The 20,205-nt window shown below is 40.7% G+C and overlaps 3 protein-coding genes across 7 annotated transcripts in view; 1 reads left to right on the top strand and 2 right to left on the bottom strand.

Moving 5' to 3' along the window:
• The window catches only part of LOC135161852 (cell adhesion molecule Dscam1), a 44,381-nt gene extending 28,501 nt beyond the window's left edge, over positions 1-15,880 (bottom strand). The window contains exons 1-7 of one of the 5 annotated variants that reach the window (XM_064119788.1): positions 15,626-15,871; positions 13,103-13,215; positions 12,811-12,992; positions 12,499-12,637; positions 9,815-9,976; positions 6,207-6,356; positions 4,405-4,528 (exon numbers count right to left, since the gene is read on the bottom strand). In XM_064119788.1, the coding sequence (XP_063975858.1) occupies positions 4,405-4,528; positions 6,207-6,356; positions 9,815-9,976; positions 12,499-12,637; positions 12,811-12,992; positions 13,103-13,190 (845 nt within the window). In that variant the 5' untranslated portion in view covers positions 13,191-13,215; positions 15,626-15,871. Of the gene's footprint in view, positions 1-4,404; positions 4,529-6,206; positions 6,357-7,689; positions 7,852-7,990; positions 8,162-8,569; positions 8,738-9,472; positions 9,644-9,814; positions 9,977-12,498; positions 12,638-12,810; positions 12,993-13,102; positions 13,216-15,625 lie in introns of all 5 variants that reach the window. The other 4 variants (XM_064119791.1, XM_064119790.1, XM_064119786.1 and 1 more) reach the window with 4 other exon arrangements.
• Positions 15,881-16,823: 943 nt separating this feature from the next.
• Positions 16,824-18,056, top strand: LOC135161888 (uncharacterized). Its single transcript, XM_064119864.1, has 3 exons — positions 16,824-16,986; positions 17,069-17,199; positions 17,385-18,056. The coding sequence occupies exons 1-3, from the start codon at positions 16,917-16,919 to the stop codon at positions 17,514-17,516; spliced, it is 333 nt and encodes a 110-aa protein (XP_063975934.1). The 5' UTR covers positions 16,824-16,916; the 3' UTR covers positions 17,517-18,056.
• LOC135161880 (uncharacterized) lies at positions 17,644-19,830 on the bottom strand. Its single transcript, XM_064119855.1, has 6 exons — positions 19,522-19,830; positions 19,148-19,251; positions 18,638-18,905; positions 18,424-18,566; positions 18,185-18,339; positions 17,644-17,778 (listed from the first exon to the last, which is right to left on the bottom strand). Exons 1-6 carry the CDS (start codon positions 19,697-19,699, stop codon positions 17,718-17,720), a joined length of 909 nt encoding a protein of 302 aa, XP_063975925.1. The 5' UTR covers positions 19,700-19,830; the 3' UTR covers positions 17,644-17,717.
• Positions 19,831-20,205: the final 375 nt, after the last annotated feature.

The following is a 20,205-nucleotide window of genomic DNA, read 5'->3' as shown; positions in this document are numbered from 1 at the left end:
TATTCAATGGAATGTCGGATAATTGAAAGGTTTTAGCGCATGGGAGGCGTAGAATAACATTAATTTTACCGGAAAGCTGGAACCGGATATCCTTGGGCCGGACAGGTCATCACAACGCTTAAGTTCGAGTGTTGTTTCATCCAACCACCCTTGAGTGTTCCCGTAATCGCTGGTGCCTTGCTCCCGACAGGTTCTACCATGCCAAAAGTATAGATTCAATCATTGTAAATTATTATACCTGACTCTGGGAACCGGATGCCCCTGTGCAGTACAAATAATGCCAATCGCTGCGCCCTCCTTACGGAGGTAGAAGAATTGTCTGACATCACCGAGGAACACCGGCGCCTTGCTACCAACGGGTTCTGCGTACGAATTCATTTGTGATGCGATCAATCAATAACATTAATGATTGTGTCACGGAGGGAATTTTTAAAGATAAATTCCACTGCTATTTTGCCTTAACAACAATAGAATTGTTTACAGCCCTTGAATTGTCTTTCTTTCCAATGGTCAGACAGAAAAGATAATCAAGTTATCGGAATTGAGATGTTTTAATTAGATAAGTAGATAATTATTCCTCATTCCGAAATATTATATCCGACTCGCGAATTTTTTCCCGGGATATTTCACTGTCCTCTCGTCTCATCCTCGCAAAAATATTTATCCTGTCTGATCATTCCGTGCATCTGTCCCGTTTCACTTAAAAGAACGACAATTTACCTTAAAAAAAAAGTTTTATCGTACCTAGCTATTGGGGCTGGATGGCCCTGTGCATTGCAGATTAAATTAACGTCCTGGGTCTTTCGCCGAGTTAACAATATTATCTTATCATCACCGGAGAACGCAGGACCTTTACTTCCAACGGGTTCTAATTTACAAAAATTAAAATACAATTGAGATGAAGACTAAACAATGCCGTGACCGGGACGGGGTTCCCCTGGGTACCTCTACGCGTTGATTGACTGTATTTTGGGCGATATTCTTATATTTTTGCGGACAATTACCTCGCAATTGGAGGTGGGCTGCCTTGAGCATTACATTCGAGAGTTAGTTGTGAGCCATTCCGCTTTATCCATGAACTCAGTCCGTCGTCACTGGAGAACTTGGGAGCTTTCATTCCGACAGGCTCTGGAGGGCAATTTCAAGGAGGTTCTTGATGAAAGGAAGTGCAGAAACAATTCAACGAAAAATTGTTCACAGAAATTTTTTCTTCTATAAGTTCTCAGGACTCTCTATTGTTTTGTGTCACCATTTCTACTAGAGCAATTTACCTGGTTGCTGGTGCGGGACTACCCTGAGCAGGACACATCAACGAAAAGTGCCCACCCTGTTTCCTGGAGAAGGTGCGCGACTCGTCGTCATTGGAGAACGATGGTGGCTTTAAACCTACAGGCTCTGTCCGAAATTACCGGAAAAATCGAAAAGTCTACATCACTTTTAAAGAGAAGCCACATCGGGACAGGGTAACCATAACCGATAAACGTTAATTCATATGCATTGTTGTTGATTATTTTATAAATCGTATTTTTCTTTATTTCGTGCGCACAATTACCTTGTGGATGGTGGCGGGCTACCCTGAGCAAGACACATCAATGAAAAGCCTGATTTTTCCCGCCTTGAAAAGGCACGTAATTCGTCGTCATTGGAGAACGACGGGGGTTTCAAACCAACAGGTTCTATACAGAAGAAAAAAAAAGTATTTCAGGAGTTAAGTGGTAAGTGGGACTGGACTTTGAAAATAGATCGAACAGTTCCATCAATTTTGAAGGTCATTAACTGAATCTCGGTCAATAAAAACGGAAATTTCATGTGTTTTTTTTTTTATATCTACATGAGCTCGGCCTGATTTACCACTTTACTACTGACTTCATGCTACTTTTAGGTCGATTAGACAGCTAATCAATTCGTACCTATATACAGGCACGGGGAATCCCTGCAGTGGACACTCCATGCTTGTTATTTCAGTTGTTCTTGTATCAAGCCACTCAACTTTACGATTTGCCGGCAGTTTCGGTTTCACACTCGTGCTGGGATCTGAATGAGATGTGAACCGAAGAGAGTTCTTAACGCACCAATAAAGTAACGGACAGAGGGACAATAAGAAATTGAGCCAAGTTGAAACGAGTGAGGATATTTTATAAGCTCTCTTGACTCTCTCAAAAATCTCACCTCTGCACCGGCACTGGGTATCCCTGCACAGGGCACATGAAAGTCGCTGAGGCGAATAATGGAAACTCGATCAGCTCAATTTTGCGATTTGCTGTCAACTTCGGCTTAGCGCTCGAACTGGGCTCTAAATTATTCCAATAATTTGAATTCAGTATAAATATTATTTCAATTATTATTTTTTATCTTATTAAATTCACGAGCGCGGGTACTAAGTGTCCCTGACAGTTCCTTCCAGCAATGACCAGTCCCAAAAAATGATTTTAACCAGTGCATTATTCGCGACAGTTATCACCAACATCTCGAGCACATTTTTTCACAATAAAGTATTGAACAAAAGTCTACAGTCACTGACCGTGTGAGGGGCACGGGAAATCCTTGGGCAGGACAAGTAAGAGCCACTGAACCCCCTGACAACGTCGGTGTCACAACTTTGATATCAGCATTGAGAAACTTTGGTTTGGCGCTGGTCACAGGTTCTGGGGGAGAAAACGAATGGAAACCTCTACTGGCCAAATCACATATTGTGTTACCTAAATGCAGGAACTGGATATCCCTGAGCTGGACAGCTAAGTGTTGCGACGTCTCCCATGCGCTCAATTGCCTCTAAGGTCCTAACCGAGACCCCCGAGAATTTTGGCTTGACACTTGCCATGGGTTCTATGCGAGGATACAGTTTTAATCTTCCCATATCCCGGTGAATAAAAAAATGATCAACTAAAAATTACCTGAATGCTGGTACGGGATATCCCTGTACTGGGCACAAGAGAGTCGTCGAAAAACCCGGAGTAACAGTCGGATTTGTTGATTTGACGTCCAAAGATGTCATTTTTGGTTTGGTACTCGAGACTGGTTCTAATTTATAGAAAAGATTTTCATTCATTTGACTTACTTAGAGACTGGGACAGGATGTGCCTGGACAGGGCAATGAAGAGTCACGTCACATCCCTCGATCATTTCAAACATTCTGCTCTTATCGATCGTCGAGAATTTTGGTCTCGCAAAACCAGCGGGTTCTGAATCATTTCAACGGTCGGGGATATTGGAAGAGAGACAATAATAATTCCACTGTTCTTAGAGTAGTATGGAACCTACCTAAACACGGCGACAGGGTACGCCTGGGCAGAGCACAGCATGGTGAAACTAGTTTGTTCGACAACTCTTACTCCAATGTCATTAATCGAAGGAAATTTCGGCTTAGAGCTCGACGCGGGTTCTAAATGAAAATAATAATTCTCAGCATTTTAGAGACATAGATTTTTTCCCATCGAAATGCTGGACGAGGGTCCCCTTCAGAACCACACCCATGCTTTGAAATGTCTAGTACAAAGTGAAGAACTCTGACTAAAAATCCCGACGACTTTTATTTAACAGCATTAGGCTTTTTCACAACCGAGGAATTGTGATTTTTATCAGTACTCACACTAGAATATTTTCTAGAAAATTTCTCTCCGCGGAGAGACCGAGGAACGAATATCTGTAATCTCGTATTCACAGCACGTTCTGTCCATGTTTCTATCTACAAAGAGGAGTCAAGAATTTAGACGGTGAGTCCGATTACCTGTATGAGGGGACTGGGAAGCCTTGAGCTGGGCATAGAAAGGTCATCCCTCCACTGAGAGGCACACGAAAGGCTTGTAAATCAGCAAGTGATGGAAATTTCGGCCGGGCACTGGCTACAGGCTCTATAAGGACACGTTTTAACACTCAGTGGGAAGGCAATGGAAACCGAAGGACATTGGTAGCAAATTATTCTCATTAAAAAATGAGAATCACAGGAAAACTCCACAAGGGCGAATTTCAATAGAACAATTATCCCTCAGAGGACTATTTTTATGTGGACATTAATGTACCTGAATGCTGGGATAGGAAATGCTTGCGCAGGGCAGAACAGTGTTTGCGATCGTTGATGGTACACTGTGAAGTCTCTTCTCGTATCGGATATTGAGAATTTTGGTCGAGCACTAGCCATCGGCTCTTCGAAAAACAACAAATGGATTGATCAAAGATTTTCAATTATTCCTTTACCTGAAGGCTGGAACAGGAAATGCCTGGGCCGGGCAGAAGAAGGTCAGGTGCCCATTGGAGTTGATTGAGTAGGCCCTTAATTTTTCTGCTATTGTGAACTTTGGTTTAGCACTTGCGACCGGTTCTATTTAATCAATCACACTTGAATCGTTCAGTCTAATTTAACAGTCTCTCTGTTCAATCTCATGAAATGTGAAAAGTTATTTGTACCTGAAAGCTGGAAGGGGATACGCCTGTGCCGGACAGAACAGAGTCAGTGCTTCAGCTGATCGGACTGTATAGGTACGAGAGTTCTCAGTCATTGTGAATTTTGGCTTTGCGCTGGCGATAGGTTCTGCAGTTGGAAATTGGTTAGAGATTTTAGAAAAAAATTTTTTATTATTCCAATTTGATGATCATTCTATTGTTACTTTGCTGAGAGCATTTCATCAGTCACAAATTAACTTTCTTCCATCCTAACAGCTTCAGAGAGATTCGCGAAATAATATTTATACAGGAGACTTAGATTTATGGGTCATTTTTTCAATCATTTATAGAACTCCACAGAGTGAAATATTCAGTAAAAATTGGCTCATCACCTCCTTGAACATTCATTTGCTTACCGACCAGCTTCGTAAATAGTCATGTCGTGTAGATTGAACTTTACATAGGCGAAAATTCATGTAGAAAATAGGTCATCGTTGGTGACTTACTTGCTGACGGGAGCGGGGAACCCCTGCGCAGGGCATAACAAGGTCACGGACCCGTCCATCGTCGTACGAAAGCTTCTTGAGTCGTCGATTGTCGGGAACTTCGGCCTCGCGGCTCCAACCGGCTCTGGATTTATTCCCATCGAGGATAGTACCTCACTAATCTACATCCCTTTCGTTGTTTCTTATTGTTTAATTTTACTTGCCCATATTGCGGAACGGGGAACCCCTGTTTGTCAATGTGAAAGTGTTACGAACCACCTGAATGACAATGCCCATTCCCTAACAGTCAGTAATCTCAAGGTCAAGTAATCCTTTGGATCTCAGATTTGATATATCTTTGGATCGTATTCTCTTGCGCGTAGGTCCGTGTGATTTTTAACTTACCTGTCTTTTTAAAAAAATATTATTGTACAAAATACCCGGCAGTGGAGAGTGAGACGATTGAAGGGCGGACTCCAGAGTGAAGATTAGCAGGAGATCGCGAGAGCAATCGAGCGCATAGTAACCGATCAATCAATGTTCTTTAAAAAGCGGGCGCAGTGGCGTGTGCCCGCAGGGGTACCCTGTCCCAGCATTCAGGTAATTGTCAATGAGTTTGTTCTATACATCATTCTAATTTCAATCTTTACTCTTGGCTATTGCCAATCCAACTAATAAATGACTGATCATATTTTATTTAACGACTTCAACCAAACTCATTCACTTCTTATTTTTTATGATTTTTCTACTGTGACAAAGCAATGTGGATTCTACCGCTGTATTTTACTTTTATTTTTGGAAATCTTTTTTTTCTTGTGGTAATTGAATTTATGCAGTCGTCGCCCTCATGCGTTACGAGATGATATCACATGGTATGGGCATGTCCATTTTAATCAATATTGCTTCGTCCACGTGTACCCTTTGTAGGTGTTCAGAGCGCAGGTATCGTGACCCAAAGCATTTTTTAAATGGTTGATGAGTAGGTAAACTTGAACTTTAATTTTATCGTCTGTTACTCATCTCAAAATTTTTTAAAGATAACAAATAAATTTTTTATTGACTCACGATACCTGAATGATATGAAGACTTCAACAATTCTTGCAACTATCGCGACTGCATCATTGGAATACATTTAAATGTGTCATGACTGTCAACTCTTGTGATCGTATATTAGTTTCACAACATTGACGTTTGTAAATTGGATTGAATTGTCCTACAATTTTTTTATTCCCTGCATTTACTGAGCATTTGTCAAAGTTATGGAGAATATTTTTGGTGCAAGAATTGTTGCAGCTTTGTAAAATTCTTATTGGAGACTGGAGCAATGAGACTCTGACTTACCGGTGATGACAAGTCGTCCCTTAGTAGCTGATAATCTTGTTTCTCCAGTGAGACGGTGCTTAGTTCTGCATTGGTATGTTTTGTATCCATCCTCGGGTCCAACATCTCTGATGTGCAATTCGCCAGAAGGCAACACCAAGTATTTACCATCTGTTACCCCCCGCAAAAATGACAGATTAATTCGAATTCAATTATCTAATTATGCTTTGCATATGAATAACAGTCATGCGAGAATTAAAAAAAATATAGATAAAGATAAAAGCAAATGAAATAGATTAGAGAATGATGAATGAGCCACACGGATTTCATGCAGGATCGAACTACTTGTGGATGATATGGTTGTGATTAAGAATTTCGGGTATCAAGGACTTGCCCCTCAGCAACTCTCGAAGAAGTTTGTCGACATTCAACAAACTTTCGTTCCATTAAACATATCATCAATATCTTGATCCATTTCAAAGGCTTCGAGTGAAACCTCGAGGGCAGCATTGAGAGTTTGATGATGATGAGGTGGTTAAAATGTGACTGAAAAATTTAATTCGAAACCGTACATTGTCCAATAATATCATTCACGTAATTTGAGTTCCCACATTTTTAAAGATAATAGTGACAGAAAATTTCGAATTAATTATTTCAGTCCCAAAGGGAAGAAAGATTTTCATGCCCAAGCCAGCGACAAGTCAATAATCCGTAAAAACTATTTGGATCTTGAAGAAGCACTTGTCGTCAGCTCTTATCTTGCACCTCATTCAAACCAATACAAGGACACTTGCAATTAACCAACGAATGTGCACAAAAAGAGGAAAGGGAAGAACTGGGACAGCGCGAGCAGCGGCAGTCAACGTCTCAAACTCTAAACCCGTTTCGTATATCATACTCGTTTTAATGATAATGAAACCCAACGATCTATATTTATATTCATGATTCTGGAATCCAAGTGAACTAGTTCTCCTCTGCAGAGGGTACAACAAACCGGAAATAATATAGTGTTACTAGTATTTTGTCACATGCCGTACACGCCGGCACATTATACTCTTCTACTCTTCCGTTTTTTTTTGTCTTTGATCACGACTGTAAAACAATTAACATAAATAGAATAAATTCTTCTGAAGTCATCACCAGAATAGACGATACTACACCATGGCAATCCCTTAGGTCACCTGCCCATGGAATAAATCCATAGAATCAATCAAATCGTAAAATTTTCCCGCCAATTTTATTTGCTCATTTCACAACACTATGAACTTTGAACTTCGCACGTGTAATTAATAATTCGACATACTCTTCCCCTACTCTGACCATTAGTCGTCCGATATCTGCATCCTCTAAAGTTCATAATTAATTGATGCACAAAGGCAAATGACTAACGATTGGCCCCACCCACAATATTAACCCGCCGATACTCGAGTTCTTGATGAGGAAATCTAACGATACGCGATGCATAACGAATGAACTATTATCGCTTTATTGTGTATTCTTGTACCATAATCGGGAGCGGGGTAAATGTTCCTGGTTTCATCCTCAACCCAAGAGTCAACATCGACGAATTCGGCAACAAAGCTTGGTATGTGACACTTGATTATCGCAGCATTTCCACGTAGTACATGTTCATCCATCACGTTCACTGCGTACCGCTGCCCGACAACTGCAACCAGATACCGTTTTTCCGTCTTCTTATACGATTTTCGATGGTACAAACATTCATACAAAATAAATAGAGTTTAAGAGGCTCGTGCCATTGGCTTTGGGATATTTATTGGTAGATATCAATACTCGGAGAGTACCGTAAGGCGCTTCCTCATCGTCAGCCCGGTAATTTCCACCTGCGGAATCAATCCACCCCGCAACGTCTACGTGATCAGCTACAAATGAGGGAACCTGACACTTGAATATCGCAGCATTACCACGAATTGCGAATACGTCGTATACTTGAACCTCGAAGTATTGCGATACAACTGAAAACCGAAATAATTATACTGTAGTGTATTTTTTCCTGTCCACCCCCTCAACCACCCCCAGGTGCGATCGTCACATACGATCGTACGATCGAGTCGCATTTTTAATTTAATTTCTTCTGATAAAGTTCCTATTCATCCCTGAGTCATTCATTTATCAATAATTATCAGAGGAATTGATCTGTTTTCGTGTGAAACAACCCCTATGAGGGGGGCTGTGAAGAAGAGGGACGAAGGATCTTCGTTGACAACCGCTGATCGCGTCGCTGTGTTCAATTCGGATTTTTTATCACGCACAGGAAAATTCCTTATCAATTTTTTAGACAAGCGACGATTAACTACAGGAATTTCTACACAGGCTATCAACTTATTCCTCTAAAAGTATTTTTCTCCCCCGACTGCTCGTACCCTTTTCCTCTTGATCATTCACCCCATAACTTGTTCCATCGTTCGCACGCCATTCGATAACATCGACAAAATCAGCGACAAAACTTGGGATAAGACACTTAAGAGTCGCTGTATTTCCCCTCAGTACGAATTCATCGATAACTCGTGACTCGTATAATTGTTGAACAACTGAAAAAATAATACAAAAACACAAAGATGACCTAATTCTCGTGACGTTGATGGTATGTCGGTGCTCGCTTTGTCCTTAATCATAGAAACTAAAGGTGGTGAAATTTGACGTTCAGTGGAGGGCGAACCAACGAAGGGAGTTCGATATTCTGAGGAGTACAAACTTTTAACGAGCACTTGGATCATTATATGAATCACTGAATATTACGAAATTCCTTGAATGAAGTGAATTTTAATTGTTGGAGAATAATTACCATTTGTTGAATAAAAATGTGAAATTTCATTCAATCTATATCCCCTTGAAAAAAAAATCTACATCGATCCCCTTCATTAATTTCCCTCTTCTTATATACTCTACATCCGTTCCGCAAGGATCTATCATTTTACCATAGTCCCCCTCGCCAGGCCGATAAATAGTGCCATCGTCTGCTATCCACTGATCCACGTAGACAAATTCAGATACAAAACTTGGAATTTTGCATTTCATTATTGCACTATTAGCACGTATAACGTACTCGTTCTCAGCCTCGGTAACGTAGAACTGCGAAACCACTGCTCGCGCAAGTCCATTTTGTCATTAATTAATCAATGAGTGACAGTGAGTTATAAAAAAAAATGTCTATCGATAGAAAAATATGAAAAACAATAGAATATTTGAACGTCTCGGACGTGAGGGGATAAAGCACGATATGTTCAGCGTCTGCAAATTTGCGAAAAATAGGGAAAAATGCCTGCCCTGATCAGACTCCGGAACGTCTGGTAGATAAACCTCTCCATCCTCACGTATCCAAGCCTCAATCCTCACAAACTCGGCAATGTAACTCGGAATACTGCACTTGAGAATCGCACTGTTTCCTCTAATGACGTATTCGGTCATTATTTCCGGTTGATATGTCTGTGCTACCACTACATGATTTTTTTTTTTTCAAGAATAATAAAAAGTACCGAATGAAAAATGATGCCAATAATAAACAAGATTGAGCGCTGCCACCGCTGTACACGTCTTCCCGAGATATTAAAAGGCCAGTGTATCAAATATGGGACATATGTGAGAAATGGACTGTTGGTGCGGTATACCGTAGTCGTCGGACGGTTTGTATTTCGAGCCATCGCTTCCCTCCCAAGAATCGACGCTCACGAATTCAGCCACAAAACTTGGTATGGTGCACTTTAATATTGCTGCATTGCCCCGTATCACGTATTCGGATACCACCTCTGCCTCATAGTACTGCACCACAACTGGGGAAATAAGTTGTCAACAGTTGTGTTGTTGTAGTTGTTATAAATTCAATCCAAAGATGGTCTGGACCCTTTCCGCAAAAATTCGTTTTTTCCCAGCCAATTAACGACGGGACGGACTCGACGCACTTTGTTCACGTCGATCCCATCGATAATTAGCCAGAGAAACGACGAAATTCATGAAAATTTCATTAGAATAAATACTCCAGTCAAAATTTCAGGAGTAATTTTCTAACAGCGCAAATAAAAAGTGGACGAAGACAAAGTAAGTGTTAATCCCGACGGAATACAGAGCAGAAATAATTTTATTTGTGGTATCGTTTCTCTGGTGTCAAGAGGGCGTAAGTAACGGTAAGCTCATTTATATTTAGAATCTCCCAACGAAGCATTAACAAGATGATTATTTGAGTACGTTGACGCCACTGCGGACTCCCCGTTTGTGGAAGGAAATACAGAAAATAATAAAACAGCTGTACCATTGTCGGTGTCGGGATTGAAGGAGTTGCCTTGATCATCTTGCCAACCTACTACTTGAACGAACTCGGATACAAAAGAGGGGATACTGCATTTGAGAATCGCCGAGTTTCCGCGAATGACGTATTCGTTGTTAACTTCCGACTGATAGTACTGATGGACCACTGTAAATTTATTATAATTATAAAAAAAGAAATTAATTTTAACTTTCCCAAACCGATAAGATCCCATTCACCAGATTTTTACTTCAATATCTCCGAATCTAAGAGGGATAGTCAATTCTCTGGGACAATATTTGTTGTAGACCTCAATCAACATTAATTTGAAATACTCAACAATGTGTCATCGCTTACACCCATTAAATACCATTAACCAATGTAATCTAATTTGAATGAATCAATTGACATTGTACATGACACCCATCGCCGTTTGATAGCCTTCATAAACTAGCGCAATGATCCGAGCAGACTATCTTCTTCTTCCCTCAATCAATTCAAATCTATTCCACCCGTGTAATAGAACCATTGCTGCAATCTCGGTCATACCCAATCCCCGGACGAGGTCTTGCAGTCTAGAGCAATGCACATTAATTGACAGTTTCACTCCTGCTTTTTTTTTAAAGTCATGTCCGATTTTTATCGACGGTGAAGGCCTCAATTGGTCACTGCCATTTATCTTCGTGTCGCGATGTGGTCAGCGGCCACGGAGAATCACATTCCCATGGTTCCACAGATATTCGATAACCCGATCAAAGTATCAATTAACGCTATGGACTGTAGATATTAAAAAAAAACGAAAAAAGAGGAATTTCTCCCCTGTCTGTTGTAGTGAGAACGTTGACGGCGGCTTTTCGAATTGTCTTTTCCATTTCGAAAATTCAAGGAAGTGTAAACTATTTTTTTTAATTCGACACTCTTCAGATTAGGAAGTACTATTTTTAACACATCGTGAACAAATCGATTGGCATTCACTCTGCTTTCGGAAATTCTATTAAAATACCTCCATCGAGAGGTCAATACCACTGATTCTCTTGTCCTCATCCTCACGCCAATTATTTCAGTGAGTATGAGCACACACATGCGGTACATAGAGATAACGAACTGGGAATGACATTAACGAGACGCTTGACGCGTGTTGAGGGACGACGCACTCCAGAGAAGACCGGACGAGACTAACTATATGGTCTCCGTGTATTAATCATATTCGTCGGTGTAATGAGAAATAAAAAAATTTCAAGCAAAAGTGAATGTCAAGCCATCTACTCAAGACCTTCCGGTTAGCCAATTTGATTTAATACCGTAGTCTTCGCCCGGAAGAAACTCTTCTTTCTGATCAGTGTGCCAAGAAAGTACATTGACAAAGTCCGCAACAAAAGAGGGTACAACGCACTTCAAAATCGCACTGTTTCCACGTATTGCGTATTCCTTATTCACATCTGTATCGTAGTATTGCGCCACCACTGTTGATTCAAAATTATTTAAACTTAATTGAAAAATTCCCAAGATGTAATTCAGCAGAAATTACCAAAACGTAATTGTGTTGTGCTTTGGCTAATTGGGAACAATTTCCTACGATCGAACTGACGTTATGTAGCCACCTGGATTTTTTGGGGGCGCTAATGAAATGTTAATTATTAGCTTCGGTTTTCGAAACCCCGAGAAAGTCACGCAAAAGTGGGGACTCAATTTTTAACTTCCTACAATTAAAATGATGGGGATAAACGACGGAGAAACATTGCAGCGGTGGCGACGCAATGGTGACCTCATTAGCTTATTCAATTATAAATACAAAACAATAAGAATCTGGAAGCATTGAACTTCACAATTTGAGGGTCTTTAGTAAATTGAGGGAGTCACGCTGACGATACAGCGGTCCATTCCATTAATGAAGAGGCCACGGGCAATGCAAGATAAATTAATATGGGACTTGAGGACTCCTCGATATCACTCCCACATTATAATTCATTTTTATCATTAAATCACTCATTTTGGAAGACAAAGACTTGGCAGTTTATGGGGGCAAATAAAGAAACTGGGCCGAGACCTTACCGGCTCTGACGTTGACGTCTCGGCTGTGCACTGATCCAGCTGGAGATGTTGCCAGACAACTATAAACCTGGGCATGAACCTCTTGACGATAATCCTCAGCGCGGAAAGGGGGAAAGACCAAATTGCCATTCGGCAAAACCTGAAGCATAAACGAAACAACATGCCCATGAATTAATTCCATAAATTAATTAAACGTCAATGACCCGGAAATTCGATTAAGACTCAATAAGTGGGGAATTAATTCGCCTGACAAAGGGATGAATGATGAAAAGATATGGTCAACGAATTTAAAACCAATGAATAATACATCACCTGTCTCAATCCAGGGACGTCACCAACAGCAGTACCATCAGCACGAACCCATATGATATCCGGTTGGGGATTGCCTCGAGCCTGGCACTCAACTTCAGCTCCAGTACCATTAGAGAAGTCCACACGATTTGGAGGTTCCTTGACAAACACCGGCCCCATCGACTCATCCTCAGCAGTAGCAACTAATAAAGACCCATTTTAACAATTTAATTTCATTGTACCAATCTAAACCGTGAATTTATTTTATCATCATGTTATGTTAAATTGAGGCTCCAAAATAAATTGCACTCACCGTTAATCATGATTGTAATCAGGACGATTACAGCGAAGGGCATCTTCGCCGCGCCTGGCAGACTACACAGCATCTTGCACATGCCCATATCCTTGACTGGGCAGCAAGCACACCTGTTGTAGTCACAAAATCACAGTGTAAATCCCAGCTCTGACGTAATCACCAACTTGATATAAAATCAAGTATTAAAAATCACAACACAAAAGGCACATTTCCCTGTCCCTTAAAACACTGAAATATTTTATTCCCTCTTAACAACCAAAGCCTCCCCCTATCTGTAACTCCAATTGAACGATTACAACTGCGATTGCAGTTGATTGGTTGATTACTACTAGACTAGTGCTACAGATGACCTGAGTGACGATGAATTGACTGACTACAGCGACAACCGATTCCACTGAATCCACCGGACATCGAAAAGAAATTTAAGAGAATTTTAATTACGAGTGAATGGCAATTGACGGTCACCAGATGTGACTCATTAGTCGCACCAGAGTGCCCCTCGCACAATCATCTATAAGCGACGAGCGATGACGTGATCTCAGAGTGGGTGACTCTTAACGTACCGCCCTTTTTATTTCATTCGCGGTTTCTTCAGTTCTTTCAATTGACTGAACACTTCAGACGCTGGCAAAACACAACTATTATCATTTTATGGGGTTCTGCATAGTTCTACTTTCCAGGAACTAACTGATTTGTTAGCAGACTTAAACATCAAGTGGTCCCCCCACTACTCTAGAAATAAATCTCTCATCACCTCTAGACCGAAATTCGAGAGCAATTTCTTGTCTCGCCTGATGGAAAAATGAAATTCTGGAGTGAAAATCCTGCATTCGACTTGAACTGGGTCATATGGGAGGCATGATAGGCCTTGTGGGTCGCATTTAACGAACCCCGCAAACGACCGGAACGATTTAAACTCGAGGATCGCCTCACGGACTCGCTTCCAGCCGCCGTCCTAAAATACAATCTCACCCCTTCGCCCCCGGGTGTATGGAGCTGAGCGTTTGAAACCTCAGTCTCCAGAAAATATTTCAACCGCACCAAGAGCGGAGTAATCTGGCCAATTCTGAACTTCCATACAAAGGGACTAATTAAATAATTAATAATACCCCGGAGTTGGATCCGAGTGGGGACCGGTGGTCTTCCAATTGAAAAAAAAACTCCAAGAGCCGCAAAAAAGACCCTCGAAAAATGTGTGACTCCAGGGACAAAAATCAACGAGCCTTTCTGCACGTGTGGGAAATGATGCGGGGGTTGGCATGAATGGAAGAAGGGGGAGGGGGAGATCAGCTTGTGGGCCATAAGTAGAAAGAGACAGCATGCGGACGTGGGGGGAGCATTGGGGACTCGCCGAGAGGTCTTTCCTTTGCTCGCGGTGTGGGTTTATTGATCGGTAGCGTCGAGAGCTTACCGTGCATCTGCCTATGACATACAGACCATCAGGGACGTACCAACACCCAAAAAACATGACAAACACCCGGTGCTGGATTCATTGTCATCATGATTTGCAATCCGGCTGAAAAAACTCTAATCAATTCGTTCATCAAAGCTCATCGACGCCCGATTTTTTCGTATATTTCGTCGTAACTCGGAACTTGCTCTTTATTCGGGGAAAACCAATTGTTGTGGGCCGACAGCTGGCAAAGGCTGTAGCCCCCAGAGGGTAGGTGAACTCGGAGCGCAGGCGCTCTTCTGTTCAGAGCCGTTACTGTCCAAATGCCGCCCTTGCTGAACCAACCATGCGACCCTGCCCGAAAGACGACGCTCACTACCTGCTTTCCTCCAGTTTCTTTTCATTTTTTTTTCTTATCTCCAAGTAACACTCTCGACCAACTGCTGCATCACGTCTCATGCATTGTTCCTTTATTCCAAAAATACAAAAGAGGTACCGTTTAATTCCCTTATGCTCCGAATATTGAATAGCTTTGTACGAGACGATGCGGATTTTTTTTCTTGGTAATATATTTTTCTAGGATATTTTTTTCTAGCTCAGGGAATGTAGTTCCTGGAGATGATGTTTATGCGCGAATAAAGGAATTAGTGTGTGATACACGGTAGCATTGCCGGAGAGTCGCAAAATAAATCCAACTCCAAAGCTGTGAAACGCTATCCGATCTGGACCGTCAATACCATTTTTCCTTTTTTTTTCTCGTAGGTGAGATTATGGTGCGATAAATAAATCCGCGTGTCGCACATGGTGATCCCACGCTCATAAAAAATAACCGGGTGGAGGCCGGAGATTTCCCAACAATCGATCATTGTAAAATAAGTTTGACAAGATGTGTCAGGCCGGCCGTCAATTTGAATCACTTTCGTCGGACTTCAATGTCGTCCCTATCCCTTAATTAATACCCAGCGAATTTAATGAACTGCGGAAATGTAGGGGATGTATCCATTATGTATCCAGATGAATTTGTTTATTCCAGAATCACTTATCAAGCACTCGCCAATCACACACGTGTATTTCAACCATTCACAGATAATATTTATCCAGGATTATAAGTAGATTATACCACACACCTTCAGACCGAGGTCTAGAATGCGGTTGCCACTTATTGAATTAGCGTTCGCGGAACGAATTAATACACTTTTTTTTTTATTCACTGTGATATTACTTTGAGAACAATCGGAAATTCGATTCTGATCACGAGAGACGAGAAATCGTACGGTCGTCCGTCAGCACTCGAGTAGCGAGTTTCGGCGGCGTGGGAGTCACTCGGCGAATCAAATGTGTGGAGGGGATGAATGTGGTAGGGGAAACGGGATCATGCGGATTGGAATGCATTTTTTATTTTCCAGATATTCATTTCAGAACAGGTGGGAATCCCCCGATACTCCAGGGATAATCATAATCCCACCAACTGGGAGAGTAAATAATTTTTTAGCGGCTATTTATTGCTGTAAAATTCAATATGAAGATCAGGGGTGGGAACTTGCGGGTTCAGAGTACTTCAAAGACTCGATTTTTTAACCAATCGCGTACAAGGGCAGTCATGGATTCAGAATACTTCGCTGGGATTGGTTTGGAGGTACGGGTTTCATGGGGTATGGCATCTATATTTATATATTAGAAGTATTTATGGTGGTAATATTTATATATTGTAGATCTATATCGTGAGGGGTGTCGACTCGGAAGAAGTGAAATTAATTAAGTCACTTTGGTCGGTTATATTTGTTTAACTTTGGGTGAAGGGCAAGGGTCGTAGACCTGAATGGAATCCCGTCTTCTTTTGTTACCGACTGATACCATCGACCGTCGGTAACTCAGCCTTCACTAGGACTAGCGCCGTCAGCTGGTGCCACCATGAACGGCTCGTATTTTCAAAGGGATGAATTCGTGGCTCATAAAAATTGCTGAACTCATTTAATTGAGAATCTAATGATCGAATGGAACTCCAAGTTTGATCTACTTGTTAGATGTGTTAGAGAGAATGACGATTGAAGCACAAGCGATCTCATCAAATCCGAGAAAGTTAATACTCCAACAGAGTAGAGAAATAATAATAGTCATATTGATTCATCTGATCGAAGATTTTTCATATCGATTACCCATGACTAATCACAATCATTGCATATCCGTCATCATGAATAAAATGAATCCCAATTGATATATAATCTTGCCATCTGAATAGCATGTAGATGGACGATGGGAATAGGAAACACTCAATTCATGGACTCCGGTGTTAGTTCAGCCATGGTAGGAGAAGGTCGAGAGGTTCCGTTTCTGCTCTGTAATATAAAACTCTGAAGTAAACGAATAGGACTTTCAGTTGATCATTCGTACTTTTGAGACACGAATCCGTTCATAGAAATGACGCACAGCTATTTTCTTCTTCAGGTCTCCCTCGTGCTGACAGTTGGATGGATCATTGGTTCCGCAAGTTTGTTGATCCTTTTTTGTGATTCATTTATCTGTGCTGTCTACTATTTCAGGACGTGAATAATTGATTATTGTCATTTTAGATGGAAGAGCCATTCAAGTGTTGGAAAATATTCCTGGATTTATTCCAGTGTACATAAGACATGGGAATGAACCCCTGGAGGACATAAATCCGGCATTGGCTGAAGCCTTCCGTGAGAAAAAAAATACCATGGTAAATCATTTCTATACATAATCCATTGTTGATCATTTATTTACATAAAAAATTCCGTACATTAAAAAAAAGTCAGACGTACTTTGTAGCTGACAAAATTCACACTTAGAAAGTTCCCCAGTAAAATTATTCATTCAGAGACAATTGAATTATTTAATCAGTTTCTTAATTACTTGAACCAACAGAATGTGATTCCTTTGGAGGCACACCACGTTCCGAAAATTGATGACAGAATCCCGGTGAATATTCTCCTGCCAATACCTCACGCAGACTTGACTAAAAAAAAGCGCGAGATCCTCCGTTCAACAGTGCAATAATAATGAGGGAGAAAGAAAAGAAAGAAGCAGTGACGTAGCTCCAAAAGATCTTCGAGGACACGACCGTGAGGTTCAAATCATCCGTCATCTCCTGTACCTACCAGGTGGGAATCAAGTGAATGTCAGACTGAAGCCGCTTTTTATGATAACCAGTGTTTTTTCACATATTCAAATTGAACTTTTTCATATAGTTCTAATAGTTTAAGATATACAGGCACACTCCACTATTTGAATTATTTCCCGTTTAGAGCCTCTGCGTGTTCTGTAACAAAATTAATATTAGGGCCATCCCACTAGATTCCCCAGTATCAACCCGACATTGATTATCGTAACAGGGAAATACTCCAGCGAACTACTGAGCTGGCAAAAAAAATTTGTTTTGGCTCGAGTAAAACTTGTTTTAGAACTCCATCATTTTTTCCCCATTGTAGCGTCATATACTATTAAACTGAAGTATCCATTAATCATGTTGTATATTTTTTAAAACGGATTCATGGTCACGATTATTTCTCAATAAATTTTATTCGATCTTCTATTAAACATTCTCATATGGGAAAAATAACTCAGCAGTCAACCCCACTCCCCTAAAAAAGTACCAGCAGCGAATCCCTGGATAGATGACAAGACCAGGTGTAAAATAAAAATAATAATAATAAAAAACCAAATACCTGTACTCGTGAACTTTGAATCTGGCTGGTGTACAATTATGATGTTTTGAATAAAGAGCCGCTAGACACCTGGTTGGTTCTTTTTTGTCTCTAAGTAGACACGTCTCGGTTTCATTACCGGGACAAGAACCCACACACTGGCCTACATTTATGTGCTACATTTAAATGGAATAATCCACCATAAATAAGTGATCAATCGGATAATCTTTTGATAGAGAAGTGAAAAGTTTCGTGAATACCCTGATGACTGGTTTCACGTCGCTTGTGTTGATCCCTGGCTTTATCTCTAGTTGACTGTAATCAAGGACACTCTCGGTCCTGTCCATTCTGTGACAATTATTGGCGCAGCCGCATTTATCGATAATTTGATAAATTTCATCACCTGAAGTGGTTAACCGGAATAATTAACGGTAATTATGTAAATTAAGTAAGTAGAACGGTGAAAGGACTGACCATTGGGTCCCTTGATGCTGACCGTACTATTTTTGAGAGGTTTACATGTCAGGGACTTGGAGCACAGCCCTAGACATCGTCCTATATCCATTGCTACCTGATACGGTGTTCCAGAGTGAATTAATTGTTCGAAAGACACTCGTGTGCAGCCTGATTCTTGCCAGCAATCGCATGTGTCAACAGTTTCAATTATTTTTACCCCCTGAAGGGTGGAAATCCGCTCCATCCGAGCTGATCGTGGGTGACATTGAGAATGCGGTGGACACCTCTGTGAAGTAATTCACAAAAATTGAGAACAACCGGAATTTTTTAGTTTTTCTATTTGGAATCTAAAACAGAACAAACTTTTTCTCATGACCTCAATCGGTCATTCAAACAGGTCATTAGAGAAATTCATCACTATCTTTTTTATCACCAATCAAGTTACAGTAAAGGGTTATCATTCTACCAAACTGACAAAATTGATTTGTCAGTGCATTTTGAATAATGTCATTGAAATTGCGAATTTACTTGAACGGCCGGTCTACTAGGATCGCCTGGATCATCGGTATTATGTCTGGGACAGACTTTTCGACATAACCCTGCATCAATCGTCATAATTTCCCCCGAGATACCTGAAAAATGAAAACATATAAAACGGTGTCAAAGTGTTAAAGGGCACATATAAACCGAACCGGATGAGCAAGTTTATCAACACACGAGGTGATCGTGCATACGAGGCTTCAATTGATTAATGTGCCATTGATAATTATTACGCTATCCGGCACTGCGCATCCTATTGAAACAGCCCCTCCACTCTATCGCACTATCTCACTTATGGACATGAATAATTTCTACAAATGATTTGTGTGATTTTCTGAGTTTGTCACGGCTGATTGATTTACCATGTCCAACGCCAACTTTTTTCTGGTGTTTTGCGCAGCAGTGGAACTGTTTGTTAGGACTATCGGAATACTCATCTTCAATTTTCGATTTACTCCCTTCAATTACCGGACAGTTCCATATTAAATGAGCAATTAAAACACTGTTGAGAAATAAATAACGAGACAATAGACAGAACATTGTAAATTATTTTAATGGAATTGATCTTCGGTTGTCACAGTTTGCGGTGACACTGATGAACAAGTTTCATTGGGTTTCTGCAAAGGGCATAGGAAGTTCAAATATTTCTATAAAGCGCCGTTGAATATGGGGGTGATGAGTCGAGTGCTCATTGGCTGAAGTTTGCAATTTATCACGTGACTTGGAATTTATCGCGCAAGTGCAATAAACATGAGGCTCTTTTGAGATTTATTCATTAGCCATTGTTATAAAGAGTCATGAATTATTCATAATACGAGTTCAGCATCAACAATAATTTTTATCTTTGACATAAAATTTTTATTTACTTTTTAAAGATTTCTTACGATTTTTTTGTCGATTGTGACCTTCCTTGTAACCTTGGAATACTAATTTTCCCATAAAAAGCCATGTTATTTTGGAATTTCTTAATTAATTGTCAGCTATAATTTCAAACAGCCCATTACACAGGACCTCAACGCATCTGGGGACCCTAGGGATCCTGGATG

The sequence above is a fragment of the Diachasmimorpha longicaudata genome, chromosome 4 (assembly GCF_034640455.1).
Source record: "Diachasmimorpha longicaudata isolate KC_UGA_2023 chromosome 4, iyDiaLong2, whole genome shotgun sequence".
In the NCBI taxonomy this organism is placed as follows: Eukaryota; Metazoa; Arthropoda; class Insecta; order Hymenoptera; family Braconidae; genus Diachasmimorpha; species Diachasmimorpha longicaudata.
The sequence above is the reverse complement of the archived record's forward strand: the minus strand, read 5'-3'. Positions and strand labels throughout refer to the sequence as shown.